A 19,416-nucleotide genomic window follows, 5' to 3' on the forward strand; every position below is an offset into this window, starting at 1 on the left:
GCTCATCTCAGCAGTTACAATCTCAGACCCCAAAGACTGGAGAGCAAGTCAAGGGCTGAACAAATCCTTCTTTCTCCTCCAGCTGCCCCAGCCAAACTAGACATACTCACTAAAACTTGTCTGTGTCCTACTTCCATTTTTAGTCAGTGGAACTCCTGATGTCTATGGTCTATGGCTGTCTGCTCCTCTCTGGGACACAGCTGCACAGCCATGCATAAAGGCAGGTTTGCTAACTCAGTTGCAAAACTATTCTTGTCTCATGTTCTTATTCCCAAACCATTCCTGACTTTGGTTTAAGCACAGAAAAGAAAGTGAGGATGAATTTGTTTCATTCCAGTAGCTGTCATCCAGACAGTTTTCAAGATTCAGAAGTTGACTGACAATAAAAACCCAAACTGGCTGCTTGATTTGATCCCTCAGTAGAATTACAGCTAACACACAACTGTGGTCTGTATCTTGCTCATTTGCAATCCAAATTGAGTTCTGCTTCCAGATTGTTTCCACTGGGAATGAGTTTCCCTTCTCTGCTGGATCCTCCAGAGAGAAGATACATCTACAGGAGTGCATATTTTCCATTACATCTTAAAAATAAAAACTCTCCACAGAGACATCAACTGAGCAAGGCACAAAATGCCTCGCTTGAAGGACTACAACATTTTCACTGACTTCAGACTTAAAACAAGGGCAGATTATTCAGCATTTGCCTGGTGCTGCTTCCTGCACTTCTGTCTGATCCTCTGGAAGTTGAGTCCTGGTAGTGATGAGATCCTGGGCAGGTCACAAATCTGTACAAGCACAGCAACTTGCCTTCCTGAAGTACCTTGTTCAATCAAGGCTCTTACAATTGCAAGAGGGCAGATAACAAAGGCTCATAAGGAGCTGCTGTCACTGGAAGGAGAGAGACATAGACCACTTAAACTGAGCAGCAGGAAGAAGTGTGGAACTAAAGAGCCATGAGCAGACCATGTCTGCAAGAGATCCCACACCTCTGTGATACTGAATCCAATATTCCTCTCTGTAGCCAGCACCGTAGAACATCTGATCTGCTCAGCCGTTGATGCTGCTGAGCTAAAAAAAGGAACACAGAGCCACTCTGGCTTTCTCCAAAATACTGTTATAGCCCATTGGCATTGTCTTTATCACAGGGCCTGAGTGTTTCCAAGAAAAGAACAAAACAGTTGTCAGAAACCCTATTCAGGCAACACTTCAGCCTGTCTGTGGGCATTTTTACTGGCTGGTAATGGACAGAGCCCTCAAAATGTGATGAAGGCAGAAGAGTCCTCCCTCCAAACTCCACTTGCTTTAATGTCTAATGCTGTTCTGTCTACTCTAATGCTAACAGACTTCACATAAGGTCTCTCTATGTATTAGCCTTGTTTCACCCAGGTTCCCTCTCTGTATGAACTCATGCTGATGAAATTTCTTATATCAAATGGTTATTTATGTCTGACAAATTCAACCTTCACTAAAATACTTCATTAACAAAGCATGCACATTGCTGCTGAAACCTAAAGGAAGAAAAGAAGGGTTTATGTTCTCTTTTTTTGGTTGCTAATTGAAACTTAGGAGATTCGACCTTGAACTACAGCTTGAATATCCAGGAGGCATCTGAGGCCACAAGAACTGATGTTTTTAATAAACTCAGCCAAATCTCACTGACTAGTTACAAAGAACAGCCTCCTGGTCTTCTCCCCTTAAAACAGGAAAACTTGCACTGACTCTAGAAAATATCTCTCCTTCATTGCAATGTCTGTGATTATTTTCATTGGTACTTTAAGAAGTCCAGAGTGAAATTATGGATTCATTAGAGAGCTCGATCTCAGCAAGCTGACAGGCCAAGGGTATGAGATGATGACTGACAGATACAGCCAGAGTGTCCTGAGGATACAATGACACAGCACTCAACAGTACAAAGGTGACAGCCCTGCAGCCTCCTCCCCTGAACTCATCTACAGACCTCATTGCACAGGAACTCTGGGGGCTCACCTGCCCCAAGGAGTTACCAACAGAGCCGAAAATGCAGGTGGAGGTGGGTCTGTATGAAGGCAGAGCTTCCCTCCTCCTGCATCTAACTGGATAGCACTGGTCACCAGGAACTGTGGGGTACTTCGGTCCCCTTCTAACAGCCTCTGCTGAGAGAAGAGGGCAGAGAGCGATGGGTCTTTGGAGCAATTCTGGTGGCAGTCATCTTCCAGCGGAGGAAAAGGCAGGAATGTCCACGCACCTCTGCCAAGGGCTTTCTGCTGGCCCAGTAGAACAATTAGACCAAATGGTTTCCTTGACCAGGGAGATATCAAGATCCTCAGGCACCCTCTGTGTAATCTCGGTAGACTTAATTTGTCAAGGAAATTTGTCAAGGAAAATTAGACTGGGGATGGGCAGTGGTTGAAACTTCCACTGGGGTGCTTTGTGAGCACAAATGACAAGTGGTTCGTTCCAAGCTTGAGCAGACCCAGCTGATACATAAACTGTTTGTACACACACAGAAACACAGACAAAACCAGTAAGTAAGGCAAGCTTTCTTCCCATGCAGAGAACCCTACACGGCACAAAGTAAAACACAGGGAAATTAAATCCACTTGTTCTACTTTTGCTCCCCAGAGCACAGTTAAGTCACTGTTACAAAGCTTCCTCCCTCCACTGTATGTGCGTGTGTTGCATGTGTTTATCTGTTTGGGTTTTTTTTGCCTTGAAATGCTTTATCTAAGTGCCAGTCTTTTGAGAGGGTATCACAGGTGACTGAGAACTCGTAGCACTGCCTAGCTACAGAAAAAACATGTACTATCACAAGGCTAACAGATGTCAAAGACTCATCAAAAGTATGCCTGGCATCTGGCACGGGTTCTAGCAGTCACGTTGGTTTCTTATCACTACACAAAGCTGGAACACTTTAAGAGTGACCAAACTAGGTTATGGGAAAGGCAGGAAAGGCAAAGAAGGAGGGAAGTGGGACAGTGCACCCCAATAGTGAAAGAAGAAAATAAAATCAATATCCTGCTCCATCACCTCATTTAAACCACTTCTGGCTTTCTGCCTTTCTGTGCTGCCTTTCACTGACTTGAGTGGGAATTGCTGGCCATTCAGCAATGGCTGCTATCAGTATGAATGCTTGAATACATAGGAATGGCCCTAAATTCATGGCTGCATTTGTAAAACAAACAAACAAACCCCTTGCTAACTCTGCTTTCTTTCAAGTCAATGGCCTTTCTACTTGAGGGGAACTTCTAAAATTGCCTCAGGGATTTAAAACCTCAGCGCCTGCTAAATGTCAGTGGAACTTCCAATTCCCAGTTTCATTTGCAACCTAAAACTGAATCTACATACAAGCTTGATACAAGTGCAAAATTCTCCTTTAACATTAGCAAGAAATCCCATGCCTCTGGGGAAGAAAGATCATTCCTTTGTCACAGACTCAAAGTAAGGTTTGCTTTGACAAGATGGTGGCAAAAAGTGAATCTGTGCACCAATGCCATCCACTGACTGTATGTCAGCAAGTGGAATGACACACTGTTCCTGGGAAGAGGTCTTCAGCCTGGGAGGCACCATGAAGAATGGATAGAGGCACCCAACAAAACCATGTGTGTGCCCAAACTGGAGTCAGAGGTGAGGATACAACAAGGTCCTTCAGGTCTGCAGGACAAGAGAAGCAGAGGAAGAGCCACCCACTGACCTGGACCAAAACACCACCAGTATTAACCTGATGTTAGATAGTCTTGGTTCTTAAACTGCTGATTTAAAAAATCAGCTTTTTCTCTCTCAAGTTCATGGAGGGACTTCTGGATCTTCCCTGTGCTGGAATATGATGCCTTGACTCTGTGGGTGTTAGGAATAATTCCTTAAAATGACTTAAAATGCCACAAATGCAGGCAATGTTACAACCTAAACCCACTACAGCAGCAGAGATTTACTGCTCTCTTTGTAGAATCACAGAATTATTTAAGTTGGAAAAGACCTTTAAGATCATCAAGTCCAACTTTTAACCCAGCACAGCCACATTCACCACTAAACCATGTCCCAAAGTGCCACATCTACACACCCTTTAAATCCCTTTAGGGATGGTGACTCCACCACTTCCCTCGGTAGCCCGTTCCAATGCGCGGCAACCCTTTCTGTGAAGAAATTTTTCCCAAAATCCAACCTAAACCTCCCTGGCACAACTTGAGGCCATTTCCTCTTCTCCTATTGCTTGTTATTTGGGATAAGAGACCAACCCCCAGCTCACTAAAACCCCCTTTCAGGTGGCTGCAGAGAGCGATAAGGTCCCCCCTGAGCCTCCTTTCCTCCAGGCTAAAATAACCCCAGTGAGTTTATTTCAGCTACCAATGTTTTCTTTCCCCTTCAGGAAGAGACAATACCACAGAAGTATTCGAGATCCATGTGAACCTTGTTTATCCACTGTGGATTGGGATTTACATTCCGGGGGTATAATGAACCCAAAGACGTGGGCACACAATGTTCTTAAAGCCTTGAAGATTATCCCGGTCCCACTCAATAACGGAACTTTTCCTTAACGATGCTGGCGTGTATGTGAACTGGAGCCCTTAGCAAAGCTCAGTGCCAACAGAAACCAGCAACCCTGGCAAGGCTGAGCAGCAGCCCAGTGTAGTCCCCTGTGTTAGAGCTCTGGACAGGCTGTATCATTTTCCCTCAATGGAGGGGGAAAGTGTTTATCTGGGAAGCGTTTCACATCAAGGACAATAGGAAACTGTTTAGCTTTCCACAAATAGGCTGGTATGCAACTTCCAAGTGCCCTCCAAGGAAAACTTCGGAACACTGGCCACGTCTTTCCAGCAGGGATTTCATGTAAAGTAGTTAATGCTCCACATCCTTCATCCTGATTTACTCCTGCTTCATCCTTGTTTCAAAGTGCTGTGCTCACTTAAAACACAACATGGGGCTCATCTCTGAATGTCCACTTTGATCACTGGGGACTCCAGATCTGTATCAGCCATTCAAACATAAACTGGGATGTGCTGTCCTGACAGAGGTATTTCTGTGACTGCCTTTATTTTTGCTAGAGAGATCTGGAAATGTGAAGCTGGGCTCACATGAGAGGAGATGCAAATCTAGGGCACTGGGTACCAAAGCACTTGGAGCCTGTCTATGACTTTGCTGCTGAGATGCTACAGGTTAGCAGGAAAACCTTAGAATCCCTGACTTGACTGGAAGCCAATGCAAAAAGGTTTCAGAGTGCTGTTTCTCACAAATAAGAGCACCAAATAAGGTCTCTTCCTCTGCAAGCTGCCATCAGCAGGCAGTGGCACTACAGAGTGGTGAGCTGGTCTGATGTCCCTGAAGTCAACAAAAGTTATGACCATGCTGGGTGTAAATTTAGGCTTAATTTTTGGTGTTGATGAAAAATTTTGTTCTGTGGTGGGGCTACAGATGAGGCAGACAAATGGGCATAGCCAGGTCCACAGTGACCACGACTGGGTGAGTCTTCCAGGTGCTTCTCCTGACAAACTGGAGTGGCAAAGGATCCAGTTTTCACAAGCAGAACAACTGTGTTCCACGTGGCCGCCCGCCTCAGCAAGAGGTCAACAGGGAGGCACAAACAGATAATTCAGTTTCTGCCAGGCACTCCTTGTGTCTGGCCCCAAAATTTCTCTCTAAATTTGCATGTATGAATTATAAAATTGGATTACTGTAGTAGTGCTTTTTTAGCAATCACAATTGCAAGAAACTCTCTTCATTCAGGAAGTTCTTCCATCATATCACTTGACGGCCACTGTGTCTACATCCACCTACAGCATCTGATGCATTTTTCCTCCCTCCCGTTTCTGTTCACAGGTCCATTTTTCATTCTCCCTGGAATGCAGAGCATTTGGGAGTGTAGGTGGAAAGCCAAAATCTTTCAACACCCACTAATAGAAATTTGTTTTATTAATTAACTTTGTGGGAAGAAAAAAAAAAAAAAAAAAAAAAAGAAAGAGAGTTGATCCTCTGGTCTGAAATCATGAATCACTGTGTAAGAGCAAACATGTCCTCTGAGGCACCTGAGGCCACTTCAGACAGTGAGTGACTGAGCTGCTTTCTTGGAAAGTCCTGAGTCATCAAACACAGCAGTTTAATCCTCAGGAAATGGGAAACATATTGGCATGATGTTCACTTGCATGGAGCATGAGGTCCAGAGAAGGGTGAAACTCAAAAAGGTTCTGGAGATCAGTTTGGCTTGTGGAAGGATTTTAAAACCTTAACACTTCTCTGAAGTATATCTGATCTGGAGCTGGGTACTGTATTCCCAACACATGATTTCCTAGATGAATTAAACTCTCTACAAACTTTACAGATTACACGTGAATTTACTTTGACTACTCATAAAAATGATTCAATGATCATGACACAAAAATGCACTCTGGCATTCTAAGTTATTTACTGTGACAAGTGCTTCATAAATTCACCATCCTTAATTTACTATTCCTGTTATAAGAACTTAACTCCTTTTGGCATTCCTGCTCCTAATACTAGCACTTAACTAGGAGGAGCAGCTGATGCACATCCATCTCAGTCCGACCCTTCACCATGTTCTCCTCCAGGGACAACCCCACAGTCATTTCAGACTCAAAGCTCGGTTGTGGCCAGCACAAAGTCACCTGGCTTGGCTGAGACACCGTGAGTTGTTAAAAGTGAGACTACTTTGCACCCAAGTGGACAAGAAGTGACAGAAGATCACATGGCAGATGTGCATTAGAGTGACCTTCTACTTGTAAGGGCAGTTCAGAAATGTTTCAGTAAACTTCACAGCATCCCACAAGATCCACCCACAGGGGATCATTTGGCCATGTCACCATTCACACAATGCTGTCTGGGAGGGTTTCTAACCCCATTTAGGCTTCAGAGAATGTCCCTGTGCACATCTGATCCCTCCTGAAAGATGAAATGTCCTACTCAGTGAAATCCTATGTAGAAAACTGTATCCCTGACTGTTTTTTATTGAGATACCATTATTGAAGGAATTTTAAGTGAAAGTGATGATGAGAAAAGTCATTGCCTTCTTCATTGACAGAAATCCTCTTCCCTTTTTAAGAACTTGTGCTTAGTAAAGAGCTCCCTGCAAGCAAAATTACTAGCAATTACACTCATGCTGAATCAAACAGCTCTATTGATTATCAACACAGCCTGCAACTTCAGCCCACTTGCTGAAGGAAAAGAAGTCAGCTCTGGGAGTGGAAAAGCTATCAGTCCTAACGTGTGAGGTCTCTTTGCCTGACAACGTGATAGTGAAGGTAAGGGAAGTTTGCTCGGCAAAGACAGAGTGACAGCAAACAGACCACAAACTTCCTTAGATAAACGACATCTTTCAAACCACACAATGCCACTTGATACCTTTGTGCCCCTTGAGCTGTTACAAAGTGCAGCTCCACTTCAGCCCAGATTGATATCACTTGGGAGGGAGGCCATCAATCCACAGGACAAGTGCAGGCTGAACACACAAACCAAGTCACACAACCTCACTGTTTCAATATAACGCTGGAGAGGGGATGGTGCAGTTTTTCCAAAGGCTTAAGTGTGTCTAGTGACACTGTCCAACTTGAATAGGGGGCCTTCAGATAGGAGGGGAATTCATTTCACAAAATGATTAGCCATCTAAAACTAGCCAGACACCTCCTGCAAGCAAGTTGGGCCAGGTGTCTAAGACACCCATGAGCATTACTCTGGAAAAGCCAGTCTTTTTACATTGACTATAGTAAGCATCTGCACAACTGTGTGAACATACTCCTAGTTTTCTACCAATTCCCTCATGGCTCCTCACCACCAAAGACAGGAGAGAATCAACAACTATCTCATAATAATAAGGACCTCTAAAAGCTACTGGCACCGATGGAAGCCAACAATGGAAGTTGTTGACTTCAGTGCACTTTGGATCAGCTTTATCTCTAGTAACTACAAACCAAATATTTCATCTCATACTAATGACCTTAGGTGAAAAAATCTGCATTAGAGTTGGCTGGAAGCAGAAGGAGGGCGAAAAAAATCAGCTTCTCCTGTGGAAACAAGAACTCCAAAATTTGGCTAGGAAATACGCTAAGAACGAGCGCTGAACTTCTGAAGTCTCCAAGGCTCTGTAAGTTTACTATTAGATAGTTTATGGAGTATGAGATACAGATCTCCTCAAACTGATAGGCTGCAGAGCAGCAAAAAACTCAGAAACCTTAGCACTGGCTGGAGGACAGCTCTGTGAGGAGGCTGCCCTTGAGCAAAAAGGAGCAAGCCCAGGTTCCCCAGTGGCCCTGCGTGCAAGTTCCCAAGGAACAGAATTATATGGAATATGAAACAATTTTTTCACTCGAAACAAGAATTTTTGCCAAGGATGAAATCTGATTATAGAGAAAAGTGAATGTCCCCCTGGGTGAACTAGTCAAGCACAAAATTCCTGAGAAGTTCTGTTCCATATTCTTACTCCAACACCAGATTTTTTTTTTTGGTAGCAATTTGCTAAATTGCATTCTTTCAGATGGTGTCCAGCATTTAAATGTAGCCTAAAGAACACAGAGATACACTGTCCCTAAGTAATGCGTTGCTTAAAGGATAATTAAGTTTCTATGGCTGAGAACTTGTAAATTGACTTTGCTTTTCTACCACGTTTTAGAGACTTTCTTCAACTTCCCCCCTCCCCCCCAGAGTTACTTTGTCTGACTCTGTGGCAGTAAGGTAGACACAAAGACAATTAAATTGCAAAGGAGGATATTTTAAAGGCACATGGGAACATAAAACTGCAATATGCATATTTTCATAACTAAATATTTTAAGCATTGAGTAGTCATATTCTCCAGTGTTAGATGAGGCAATAAATTTCCCAGTGCATGCAGATGAACCCCATTTCATCCCTATACACCTCTTAACTGTAAATTATGCTGTCAGAGAAACCCCTAAATAATGGGTTTGCTTTTCTTCTGAGGGAAGGAAGCTAGTGAAGGGAGTATGATCCTCAGGCTCAGATCAAGTGAAAGATCCAAAGGTTTACAATAGGATTAAGAACTGCAGCATCCCAACAGGGAGGTTATTCCACCTACATAAAAGAAAAAAGCGTGCATTTGTCCCTATTTCAGAGGAGATGGGATCCCGAATCCCTCCTTCTCAGTTCTACCTTTTTTCTCAATTAACTCAGTTGCTTTTAATGGAAGTGTCACAGTTCTCATAAATACTTATTTTTTACTTGTCTTTTTTTTCTAAATAATTTTTTACTTATTTCACTACAACTTTAACATTCTCCCTGGCACGTCCCAAAAATTAACAGCTAAGCAGAGCGGAGTAACCCTGCCAGGCTGGCACCAGAAAGCTAAAGTTTCCTGGGCGTCTCAAGGAACTTGGCAACTACTGGGAGATTCCTGAGAGCTCTCATGGCATCCATAATTTTCTGGGGTGCAGTCTACTGAATTGACACACTTACCAATTTGGGGCTGTGGGGAATGTTAGGTCAAACATCTTCCCATTTCTTTATATCACCTCAGAAAGCTTAGGAATCCTTGCTGCATCACTGTGTGGAGTGAGTGCTTTTATCCCATGGGAAAGAACAGAGCATTCCTAGGGGAGAAAAGACTTCCACACTGAGATAACCTTGAGTAGGAGGCCACAACTGTAGGATGCTACAGGAGAAGGTGAAGGAGGAAGCTCTTTGCTTCAGAAAGAAGGAAAGGAGTAAGTTACAACAGCAAAGACACGTTGCTTCAACTGGGCCAGGAAGTTCAAACATAAGGAGCAAGAGTAATTGATTTCTCCAGCAGAGCTCTGCGAGCGTACAATAAACTCTCAAAAGGGCAGATACAAAAGCTTGTACTGAATTTTCCCGTTCTGAAAGAAGGTAGCATTGAGCACAACCTCGGAAAGAGCAGTCTGGTGGAAATGAGCACTGCTGCATGTTTTCCTGGCCCAGAGAACAGTGTGAAGCACATCAGGGCTTGGTGAGTGGCAGAAGGTCAGAGCCGGTTCTGAGAACCCAGCAACAATAGAGTCATCACGGACACAGGTGCTTCCTGGATTGATCTTGCAGTTTTGCTGTTTCCAATTAAATTTGAAGCAGCTGTGGCCCTTTATCTGCTCCAGTCACTGGAATCCATCTGAGGGGAGATTTTCTCCCATCTCCTCCTCTCTCCCAACCCCAAGCACGCAGCTCTGCTTTCTGAAGACAGAGAGGAGCAGGGACAGCCAGTTGGCAGAACTCCACCAAGAAAAAAAAGAAGCAAAAAAAAAAGTTGACTTTCTTATCTCAGGGCAAAGCAATGAGATACACTAATTTTCCAATGCCTTTGTTTGGGGACAAGGAGGACAGCCAGCAAAATAAGAAGCAAATATGAATGCTGTTGAGGGTTGTCGTGCAAACAGATTTGGGACGCTTTCCCTCAGGCAACAAAATAAACAAATGAAGCCAACATGACGATAAGTTCTCAAGTGTTTATGGCATTTCTCTGCATGATGAGTGCAACAGGGTGTTTTCTACAGAAAGGGATCAAGCTTTAAAGAAGGTGTTTTCAACAGTCACCTGGAGGGATTCTAGAGGACGCTCAGGAAGGTCAACACTGGGCCACTAAGGCAGATCAACAGGAGGAGCCAGGAGATTTCAGAAATCCAGTCAGTGAGAGTTCTGAAATAGCTCCACACCAGATAAATGTACTTTATAGGAACATTCCTTTGCCAGTTCACTGATTCTGGAGCCATCAAACCCCTCCACGTCTTGGCTATCTCTTCTAGCCTGACAAGATCTCACTTTATTTTTCCCTGATACCTTAAGAAAAGGAGAATTTGGCTCAAATTCATGCTTGTCACCAGACAACAGAAATGTGAGACTCTAGGTATTTGGTTTGGTTGGCTTAGAGAGCAGCTATTTCCCAACCCATGCTTAGCTTTTTGGATAGAGGAAGCCAACAATCTTCTGGCTTTACCCAGCCTGTATGTAACTGAAAGCACAAACAGCTTTGGTCTTTGTCCTGTTTCACTCTTCCCAAGGATTCTCTTTTTTTTTCATACACAGGAACAGTACTAGTTATTTTCTAAAAAGGTATTCTTTATCCTTTCTGAAACTGAAATGGGATTTAAATCATACCAGAATATACTCCACCTATTTATAGTAACACGACTTACTTATTATTGATTATAAAGATAAGACTACTAATCATGTCAATAAAAATAATAATGATAATAATAATACTGTTCTAGGAACAGAGATATTAAAGAAAAGTAGTATTTGCTTTTTTGGCTAGGCAGCATGGGTATGAAGCAGGATGTAGAATATGTGTTTTGCTAATGTTACTTTCACATAATGGGGCTTCTTACTCGATCTAAGAAAGATTGTCCTGCAAATCACTGTCAAGAAATCACTGATACTCATCCAAAACCACCCTCAATTTCAATCTGATAATACCTCCAAATGTTTCTATGTGCCAGCTCAAATTGTTCCTCTTCATTCTCCTGCATACAATCTGTCCACAGCACTCCTTTTTTGAATTCCCTTGGCCAAAACATAAGCATGCAGCTGCTTCAGTTTTTTTCCAACCCTTGCATTTTTTCCATGTGCTGTCCACCCCCAACAATCTCTACATTAGAGTCCAGCTGATCTTCTCTGAATACTATCCAATTTTTCAATTGTCAATGCCAGAATGCAGCGCAGTGGGCTTGACTCCCTTATACAACTTATTTGGAAGTAAAGCAGATATGTCTCTTTTGGGTTTCAGCAGAGGGGAGAAATACCTCTTAGTTCATGTATGGCTTCACAAGAATCAAGATGAAAACACCTGCATCTCTGTAACTCATAAAACAGCCTCTACTCTGCAAGCAGCCCAAGTTTTGTTGAGTTTCTATTTATTTATTCTATGTATACATTTTGTTAGTATAGCCACTATCACAAAATGGTTCCTCTTCTGGGCCTTTCTAACTGTCTTCAAATGTTTTCATTTCATCTTTTAAAGAGCAGAAGAGTGAAAATAGAAGGCTGGACAAAAATTCAAGGTTCCTTAAGAGTCTCAATTAGAGCAACATGACCCCGACAACACAACAACCAACTTGCTGCGCTTTCTGAACATGCTGTTGCCTTTTGTCATAACTGTGTTTGGCTAGACTGTCTTGCATCTTGCCCAGAAATCATAAAATACAAGCTATTCTTAAAAAAAACCAGACAAATGCTTTGCAGCAGCCTCCTCGTTTCTAAGGGGGAGTCCCAGGCTCTTCTGATGGCTACAGCCCCAGCTGTAGGACAACGACATCCCCTGATGTGCATGTCTGAGAGCCTCTTTTTTTCTAAAGGCTGCAAGCTGTTCCCTGTGAATATATTTAATTCCTCTTCATCCACAATTTCTATAGTCTTCTGCTGTTTCTGCACCTCGAGTAATGCAGTCTAGTGGCAACTCTGGACTTCTTTACCACATAATTTTCTTTCTTCCTGTATTTTCATCTAGAACTGGCACATCTGCCTCATCATCAGACCACAGGAGCATTTAATCTTTATGGGGGGCAACCATGTGCTCTCCCTCGACTCAATCCAGTATTCCTGTGCAACACTGTACCCTTTAATAAAGTTTTGTATGTTCAGTGTTCAGAGCAGACCTCACTTGAATTGGGATACTAGTCCATACAAAGGGGCCAACCTGCCCCACACCATGGTCTGGAGCTGGGAACAGAAGTCACCAAGTGTGGGACAGTTCAGCTGATGAACATGTGCATTGATCTAGGCAGCAGTCCCAGTCCACTTTCTTTCAGGAACATTTTCCCCAGAGAACACAACTTTAGCGAAGACATCGTGAACAGGAGACACTGCTGCCAAGGTGGAGGAATGCACACACAGAAGTGCCCCACTCTGCAAAAAAAGTCAACATTAAGCGCTGGCTTTGATTCAAGTTTCCTGCCCCATCCTTTATTTCCAGTCTGTGATGATGTGTAAAGACATATCCCAAGACCATAAAGAGCAGCAACTGTTCTTGGACTTCTCTCACACTACTGTATCTTTTGTTCTTCTCAAGGGCTTGCAACAGCCAATAAATTATAAGTTTCACAATTTCCAGCTGAAACACTTTTCATGGAAGATGATACTTTCAGCTAAATGAAAATTGCTGAAGAAAGTGTCCGTTTCCCTGAGTGGAAAGTTTCCTTGTCAGAAACCTAGGAACAGTACACCTCAGCTGTTCTGCTACAATTTGCTTGGGTTTTCTGTTTTGCTGTATTTTTTTGTTGTTAATTTTAGTCAAAATTTCCAGCTCCAGCCTGTTACAGTGTTTACTGCTCTTCCGTGTGCCACGTTGATTTCTCTCCCTCTGCCAAAGTGCTTCTTAAACCTCCTCTGAATATATCCTCTTCCCAGTGTTTGATAGCTTTTTCTTCCTCTTTCCCCCCTTGTTATTTAAGACGATGCTTTTATTGCTCAACAGACCTCGAGAAGCATTTAGGATAAATGCTCTGTCAAAGACACTTATGTACAGTTGAGCCATATGATATTCTATATGAATCACTGCGGATGTTTCACAAACAAGGTTAGATCAGCCAGATTTTCCAACTATATTACACATAGTTTTTTCAGACATGGCCTGCTACCTCTGCGATTAATCCTCCATATTGACACTCACCTCATATTTGGACCATGTCATGTCTGCCCACCAGGGACAGGAGCATGCTGCTAACACTTTCTCCTAATGAGGATAACAATCCTATGACAGAGTAATCCTGGCCAAATTTTATCTGCAGAATGCAGGGGAAAGGCTAATTTTCTAGGGAAAAGCTAGATGGTCTCTCACCATCCCTCATGGGTTTACTGTCTATGATTCCTTTGAAAGAGACCTCATCTAAAGGAAAGGGAAAATTCTATGGGATGAAGGAAGTTTGTTTCACTAACTAAGGACAATTTCATGCCGTATTTTTTCTTATGATAACGAACATTTCCAAGAGCCTGGTGATCAGTCCCTTCCTGCCTCCTTTATTTGACCAGATAGATGGAGAAGCTCAGGGAATATTGAATTGCTCTCTACCTACCCAATACACTTTCCAAGGTGCATCTGCTACATTAAATCTGGTCCTTCAGGAAAAACTGAAATTCCAGCTGAAGAACAGCAGACTGACAGAGAGGTCTGCAACGGAGAAGCAGCTAAAACCCCACAGAGAGAAAAATGAAAAACAGCTATGGAGGAAAATGAGCTGAATGAGATGTTTCTGGAAAGAAACTGTGGCACTTCTGAGCTGGTATAACGAAGCAGCTGTGATATAAATAGTGTCCCCAAGTGAAAAACAAACCCAACAAAAAACCCCAGCCACTGAGGCTCCATATGTTTCCAAACTCACACAATGGATGCTTTACAATGAACTTTTTGTCTGGAACTTGGGTGGGAAAGGGAGGTTCCTCACCCACTTCCTATACTAATGCAGTAATATTGCTTAGTCACAGAAGAAGGGAGAGAAAAAAGGAGAGAAAGTGATTAATAATCTGTGGGCAGCTGCTTACTTTCCAATTGGTTGTCCAGGAGGAGTGTGCTCCACTTCAAATCCTGCTTGTCTCAGTACATCAATCACAGTGTTGTTACCCAGGAAGTGACCTAAAATACAGGTAGAAAATAGCACTGTCAATTAAACTGCTCCTCTCACTCACTTGAGTTTCTCCTGTTGGAACAGCAGGTTTGGGAGGCAAGGGTACCAGAAGCCAGACCAGCTTCAAAAGCAAGAAAGGCACGACATGTAATTTGTTGTCATTCAGACTCAGCTATTTGCCACGCAGCCCCACTGCAGCCTTTGGCAATGGCCAGAGGAAGGGGGAATGTACAGCCCGACACTTCCTTCTTCCATTTTACTCATCCCTCCCTCCCTTCATGTGGCCAAGAGACTGAGTAGACAATAGAAAACCTAGATGGCTGACTAGCCTTGTCTTCCACAGTGGCCATTTTTAGTATGTACATGGACTAAATAGACTTCTAATGTGGATATCAGAGTGACCCTGCGGTGGCAAAAGGATATGACCAGGGCTTTGACTCCTGAAATGGAACAATGTATAAACCCAGATGTCTACCCTGACCACCACTGTTCATGGGCATCCACTCATGAAGAAGCTCTGAAGCTGCTGTATTACACATTCAGTGCTTGTCTAAGCAGTCCCCCAGTGACTGGGGAACTCCCTCATCAACCATTGAGCCACCTGCTCAGCAGGGTTGGGAGGAGCTGGGATGGTAACCTTATCCCTCCCAAAACATGAAGATTTAGTCCTGTAATTCAGGGCTCTTTGTTAGAAGTGTAAAGGTCACATTCCTATTCACAGAAGTAACAAAGAGCCCAATAAGTACTGCAGCATGTACAGGCCTTGAAAGAGTTTACTTAAGAGAGTTCTACATACTTGAGGTCTGAACCAAATCCCACTGGAGTCAATGGGAGCCCTCAAAGGACTTTGGGTACAGACTCAATAAGGCAGTGTAATCCCTCCAAAGCTCGCAACTTATTGTTACAGTCCCACATTGTTTTCAGGATGGGCTAGATATAAAAGTAAGAAAGCAAGAAGCCCCACTAACAGGTTTATTAAAATCCACATAGCCCAGTAACCTGTCTCCAACTGCAGCCCACGGTGTTAAGGGTATGTACACGTGCACATGATTGACACTGAGAAAGGACAGAACAATCCTGCTCCATCGTGCCCATTAGCTCCCAGCTCTGCAGGGCTGGGTGACCCCCATTTACACCCAGGTCAGTGCATCTCACTGACAGCTCTGAATAGGCCAATTCACCACGGATTTGCTCAAGGCTCTGCCTCCATGCACGTTTTGCCCTGTGGCATCTTGCAGCAGGGAGTTCCACCATGTGCTGCGTGTGAGCACTCACTCCTCTGGTTTGCTGCTGCTTGGAGAGCGTGTGCTTGCCTTAAGCACAGTCAAACTGTTTGCAGGAGACGTTTGGAACTGCCCTGCTCCACAGCAGAGCCAAGTGCTTTGCACTGTAACGAAACAAAGCAGGCAAGATGTGCCTGAGTCTCTCCATCCGTGCCACTGTGTAAGGAGCTGGTGTAACCATCAGCAGAGTCACCCCCCGGACACTTCGCCCACGCTGCACAAAGTCACAATGAATTTGAGAGTAACTCAGCCCCCACGATTTGCTAAGCCTGCATCTCTCTACTCACGCTGCCAACAAGGGCGCTAACTCACATCAGTTGTTGGAATGATGTAGCTGTACAGCTTTGAGTGCAACTTGCAAGCGCTGGTAAGAGCTTTTAGCCAAAAGACATTTCTTTAAATGATTAAACATACATTTGCAGAGCCCTAGTGTGTTCCAGGATTCCTCCACTTCCTTTTAAGAAAACTCAAAATTTGATTTTCTCCTTACTAGCTTACTTCTAACAAAAGCCAAAGCAGCAGAGAACGGTCCCAAAAATGTGCTATACACCCTCAGAGATTCAAGAAATGAGACATTTGTGAATGATTAACTGGATTTGATCATATCCTGTTTTTTTATGCAGTGGCCAAGGCAAACAAAGGTCCCCATTCTGTCAGTGGCCAAGTGACACTGAGGAACCAAAGTCAAAAGTATCAGAGATGTTTCTGAGTCAGTGGTACAACACTCTACCTTCCCTGAACGAGAGTCTTAAATGCCAAAAGATTTCTTAATGTAAATAATCGCCCTGAATCCAGCCAATATTTGACATTATGACAGTACAAAAGAACCCAATTTTAACTCTTTTAAAGCCAGGGGGAAAAGTAACTATTGCAACAGCTCTGCTTCCTCATCCACAGAGAGGTAGGACTGTCAACAAAATAAGCTCCTCAGCAAAGCCTGCAAGTCCCTTCAAGTGACAGATGAAGACCAGGACGTTTTTCAAGACCGGAGACTGAACTTCCATATCACAAATCTCCTTATCCTCTGCTCCATTCTCAAGGCTTATTCTTTTCATTTCGCCTTTCTTAACTGGAAGGAATACCAGCTCCCATTAAAAAAAAAATCTCACCAAACTTCAAATCCCTGGATAAATTAAAATCCTCATCACAAATTTCAATGTGGACATCACAGTTATTTCATTTTAGGTCCACAATTCTACACATACTACAATATTTTCAATACCCCAGTTCAATCAAGAGAAAAGAAATTAAAAATTAAAAAAAAAAAAATCAAAACCAAAATGAAAGCTGACCCCCCAATAATTACCCATTCCACATGTATCAACAGAGCCTGATGCTTCAACAACTTATAGGAAATGGCATGAGCAGCGCTTTGGAAAGCTTTACCTTTAGACTTCTCTTAAAATTTTCCTGTTTGCATTATCCCATGTACAGCTGGGCAAATCACCACCCATCTCACCATCAGCTTGCCCTGTTAATGCATCTTCTACACCTGATTGCAGGATTTCTATATGAACCAGCTCTGACTTTTACTTGTCCTCTCTGTCCAGTCAGAATTCCCATACTGGGATTGGTTTTGGGATTGGTTTTGTATCCAACTCTTTATTTTACATCACAGTGATGCTGCTGTATCCAAACCAGCAGCTCCTTATGCACACTGCAAACAATCTGAAGTCATGTTCTACCTTAGTGATGGAAAATCCAAAATTATGCATCAGACCAGCAGCCTTCCCACCCAACACAGCCACCTTCCCAACAGTGACCCGTGGCAAGGAGCTCCTCAGGATGGGAGATATATGTGGAAAAGGAAGGTTTAAGGAAAAAGGTGGCACTTGAGTGCACCCAGTCCAGGTGGGTAATGTGAAACACGAAAACACTCTCAAGTCATTGCTGTACTTCTGGGGTTAAAGAATTCCTGGAAGAAATGTCTTGGCTTGCCTCCTGCTGGGAAGTCCATCATTATTATTCTTCCCAGTTTTAAAACCCAGGAAAAATTTTCTATATGAGAAATTTTTTACATAAAATAACTCTCCTTAGTCACCCAAAATTTGAGATAAGCATTCACAGGCTAGATATTGACAACAATAGAATACTTTGACAGCTTATGGCATGTAATGAATTCAAATTTAACCCATATATTGGAGAAAATTAAGCTCAGCATCAGTTAAACTCATCAAATCCCTGCCTCTAGCTGCCCACATATGCAAACAGAATATGAAACAACTGTCATATTTTTATAACACCAGTGGATTTAATTTTTATTTAGAGATATAAATAAAATGAGCCTTATATATACATCTATGTCTGTGTATGTGTGCTTCTGCTGAAATATTTTAAAAGTTTCTCTTCCTGGCCTGGAAAAAAACTCAAGAAAGTATAACTATTGAAAAGTTAGTGCATCTAGAGACATATCAGACAGATTAGAGAGACAGGGGAATGATCTTGCATTTCCATCACTATTCCCTCTTCAGTCTAAATCTGAATAAACTATTCCTGGAGTATTAACCAAATTTATCTTGACAGCTGATGAAAACTGGATCCAAGAGGTCAGAACATCAACTGCCTTGGGAAATCCATGGAAGTATGAGAAAAGGAGAGGAAGCAGACATAAAAGATTCTCTAGATAGGGAGCTCAAGTGAGAGTCTGTACTTGGGCATGGAGATATGCAGAGCAACCACTACTAACAGTTTAAGATTTAAAAAAAAAACCAAGTGTGGACGCAGTCCTTCCACCCTCTGAGGATAAGGAGATACTCATGGGATTTGCTTCAGGACAAGACCCAGTGCTAAATGCAATCATTTTGTAGTTTGAATACAAATACAGTGGAGTGGCCAGTGTGACTCACTGCACTTAAAGGGGGTTTCTTCATTAAATTTGATGAGGCCAAGATTATTCTCCTTTCACTCATTTGTTGTTTTTTTGAGACAGAGGATCTGGAGACACTGGAGGAACACATTATACAGGTTGCTAACATTAATCAAAGACCTTCCCTCCCTGGTTTGCTTTTTTATTTTTAATTAAGAGCTGTCCTTTGGACTACACAAAGCAGATCCATGTAATGTGTTTCCTATCTCCCCGAGGTTTCATTTTTCACTGGAAGAAACAAAGAATAAACCACTTTGGTTTTTTTTTTTTCTAAAAGGTGAAAAATAAGTGGTTTCCTTAAAGCACGTGCATGCATACACACAGGGCTGAAAAAATGCATTTTCTTTCTTTATTAGTGGAATATCCTTAGGTGAGGAGAAAGATACTTCTCAGCCAACTCTTAAAAGCCACATAATTTATAACTGGCCACATAAACTAAAGCTCTTCTTTACCACTTCAGACATCCTGGTGACTCTCATCAATAGCATGTCTAAGCATAAGGCTGCGTCCCTCAAAAGTTAAATGAACTTATGTGTTTCTGCACAGAAAAACAGAACCATGTTTTGATGACAGAAGCAGAAAAAAAAAAAAGTTTTTGAGCTAATGCTATGTACTTTATCTAGGTTTACAGATCTCCTACAAATTACTTTGTCTATTCGTTTCACAGTTCTTTGTCCCGTGGCTTAGAAGGATAAAGGGGTACAAAGGAGCAGGAGATAATTCCCTCACAAAGGACCTCCATTGCCAGAGCCTTTGAAGTTGTGC

At 42.7% G+C, this 19,416-nt stretch overlaps 1 protein-coding gene across 2 annotated transcripts in view; it reads right to left on the bottom strand.

The window, feature by feature from the left end:
- The window catches only part of TRABD2B (TraB domain containing 2B), a 276,057-nt gene that overhangs the window by 29,280 nt on the left and 227,361 nt on the right, over positions 1-19,416 (bottom strand). For both annotated transcript variants that reach the window (XM_027893833.1, XM_027893841.1), the window contains exon 5: positions 14,420-14,510. In XM_027893833.1, the coding sequence (XP_027749634.1) occupies positions 14,420-14,510 (91 nt within the window). The remainder of the gene's footprint in view (positions 1-14,419; positions 14,511-19,416) is intronic.

The sequence above is a fragment of the Empidonax traillii genome, unplaced genomic scaffold (genome assembly GCF_003031625.1).
Source record: "Empidonax traillii isolate 1590-97213 ecotype Southwest subspecies unplaced genomic scaffold, ASM303162v1 scaffold15:size5535645, whole genome shotgun sequence".
Lineage (NCBI taxonomy): Eukaryota > Metazoa > Chordata > Aves > Passeriformes > Tyrannidae > Empidonax > Empidonax traillii.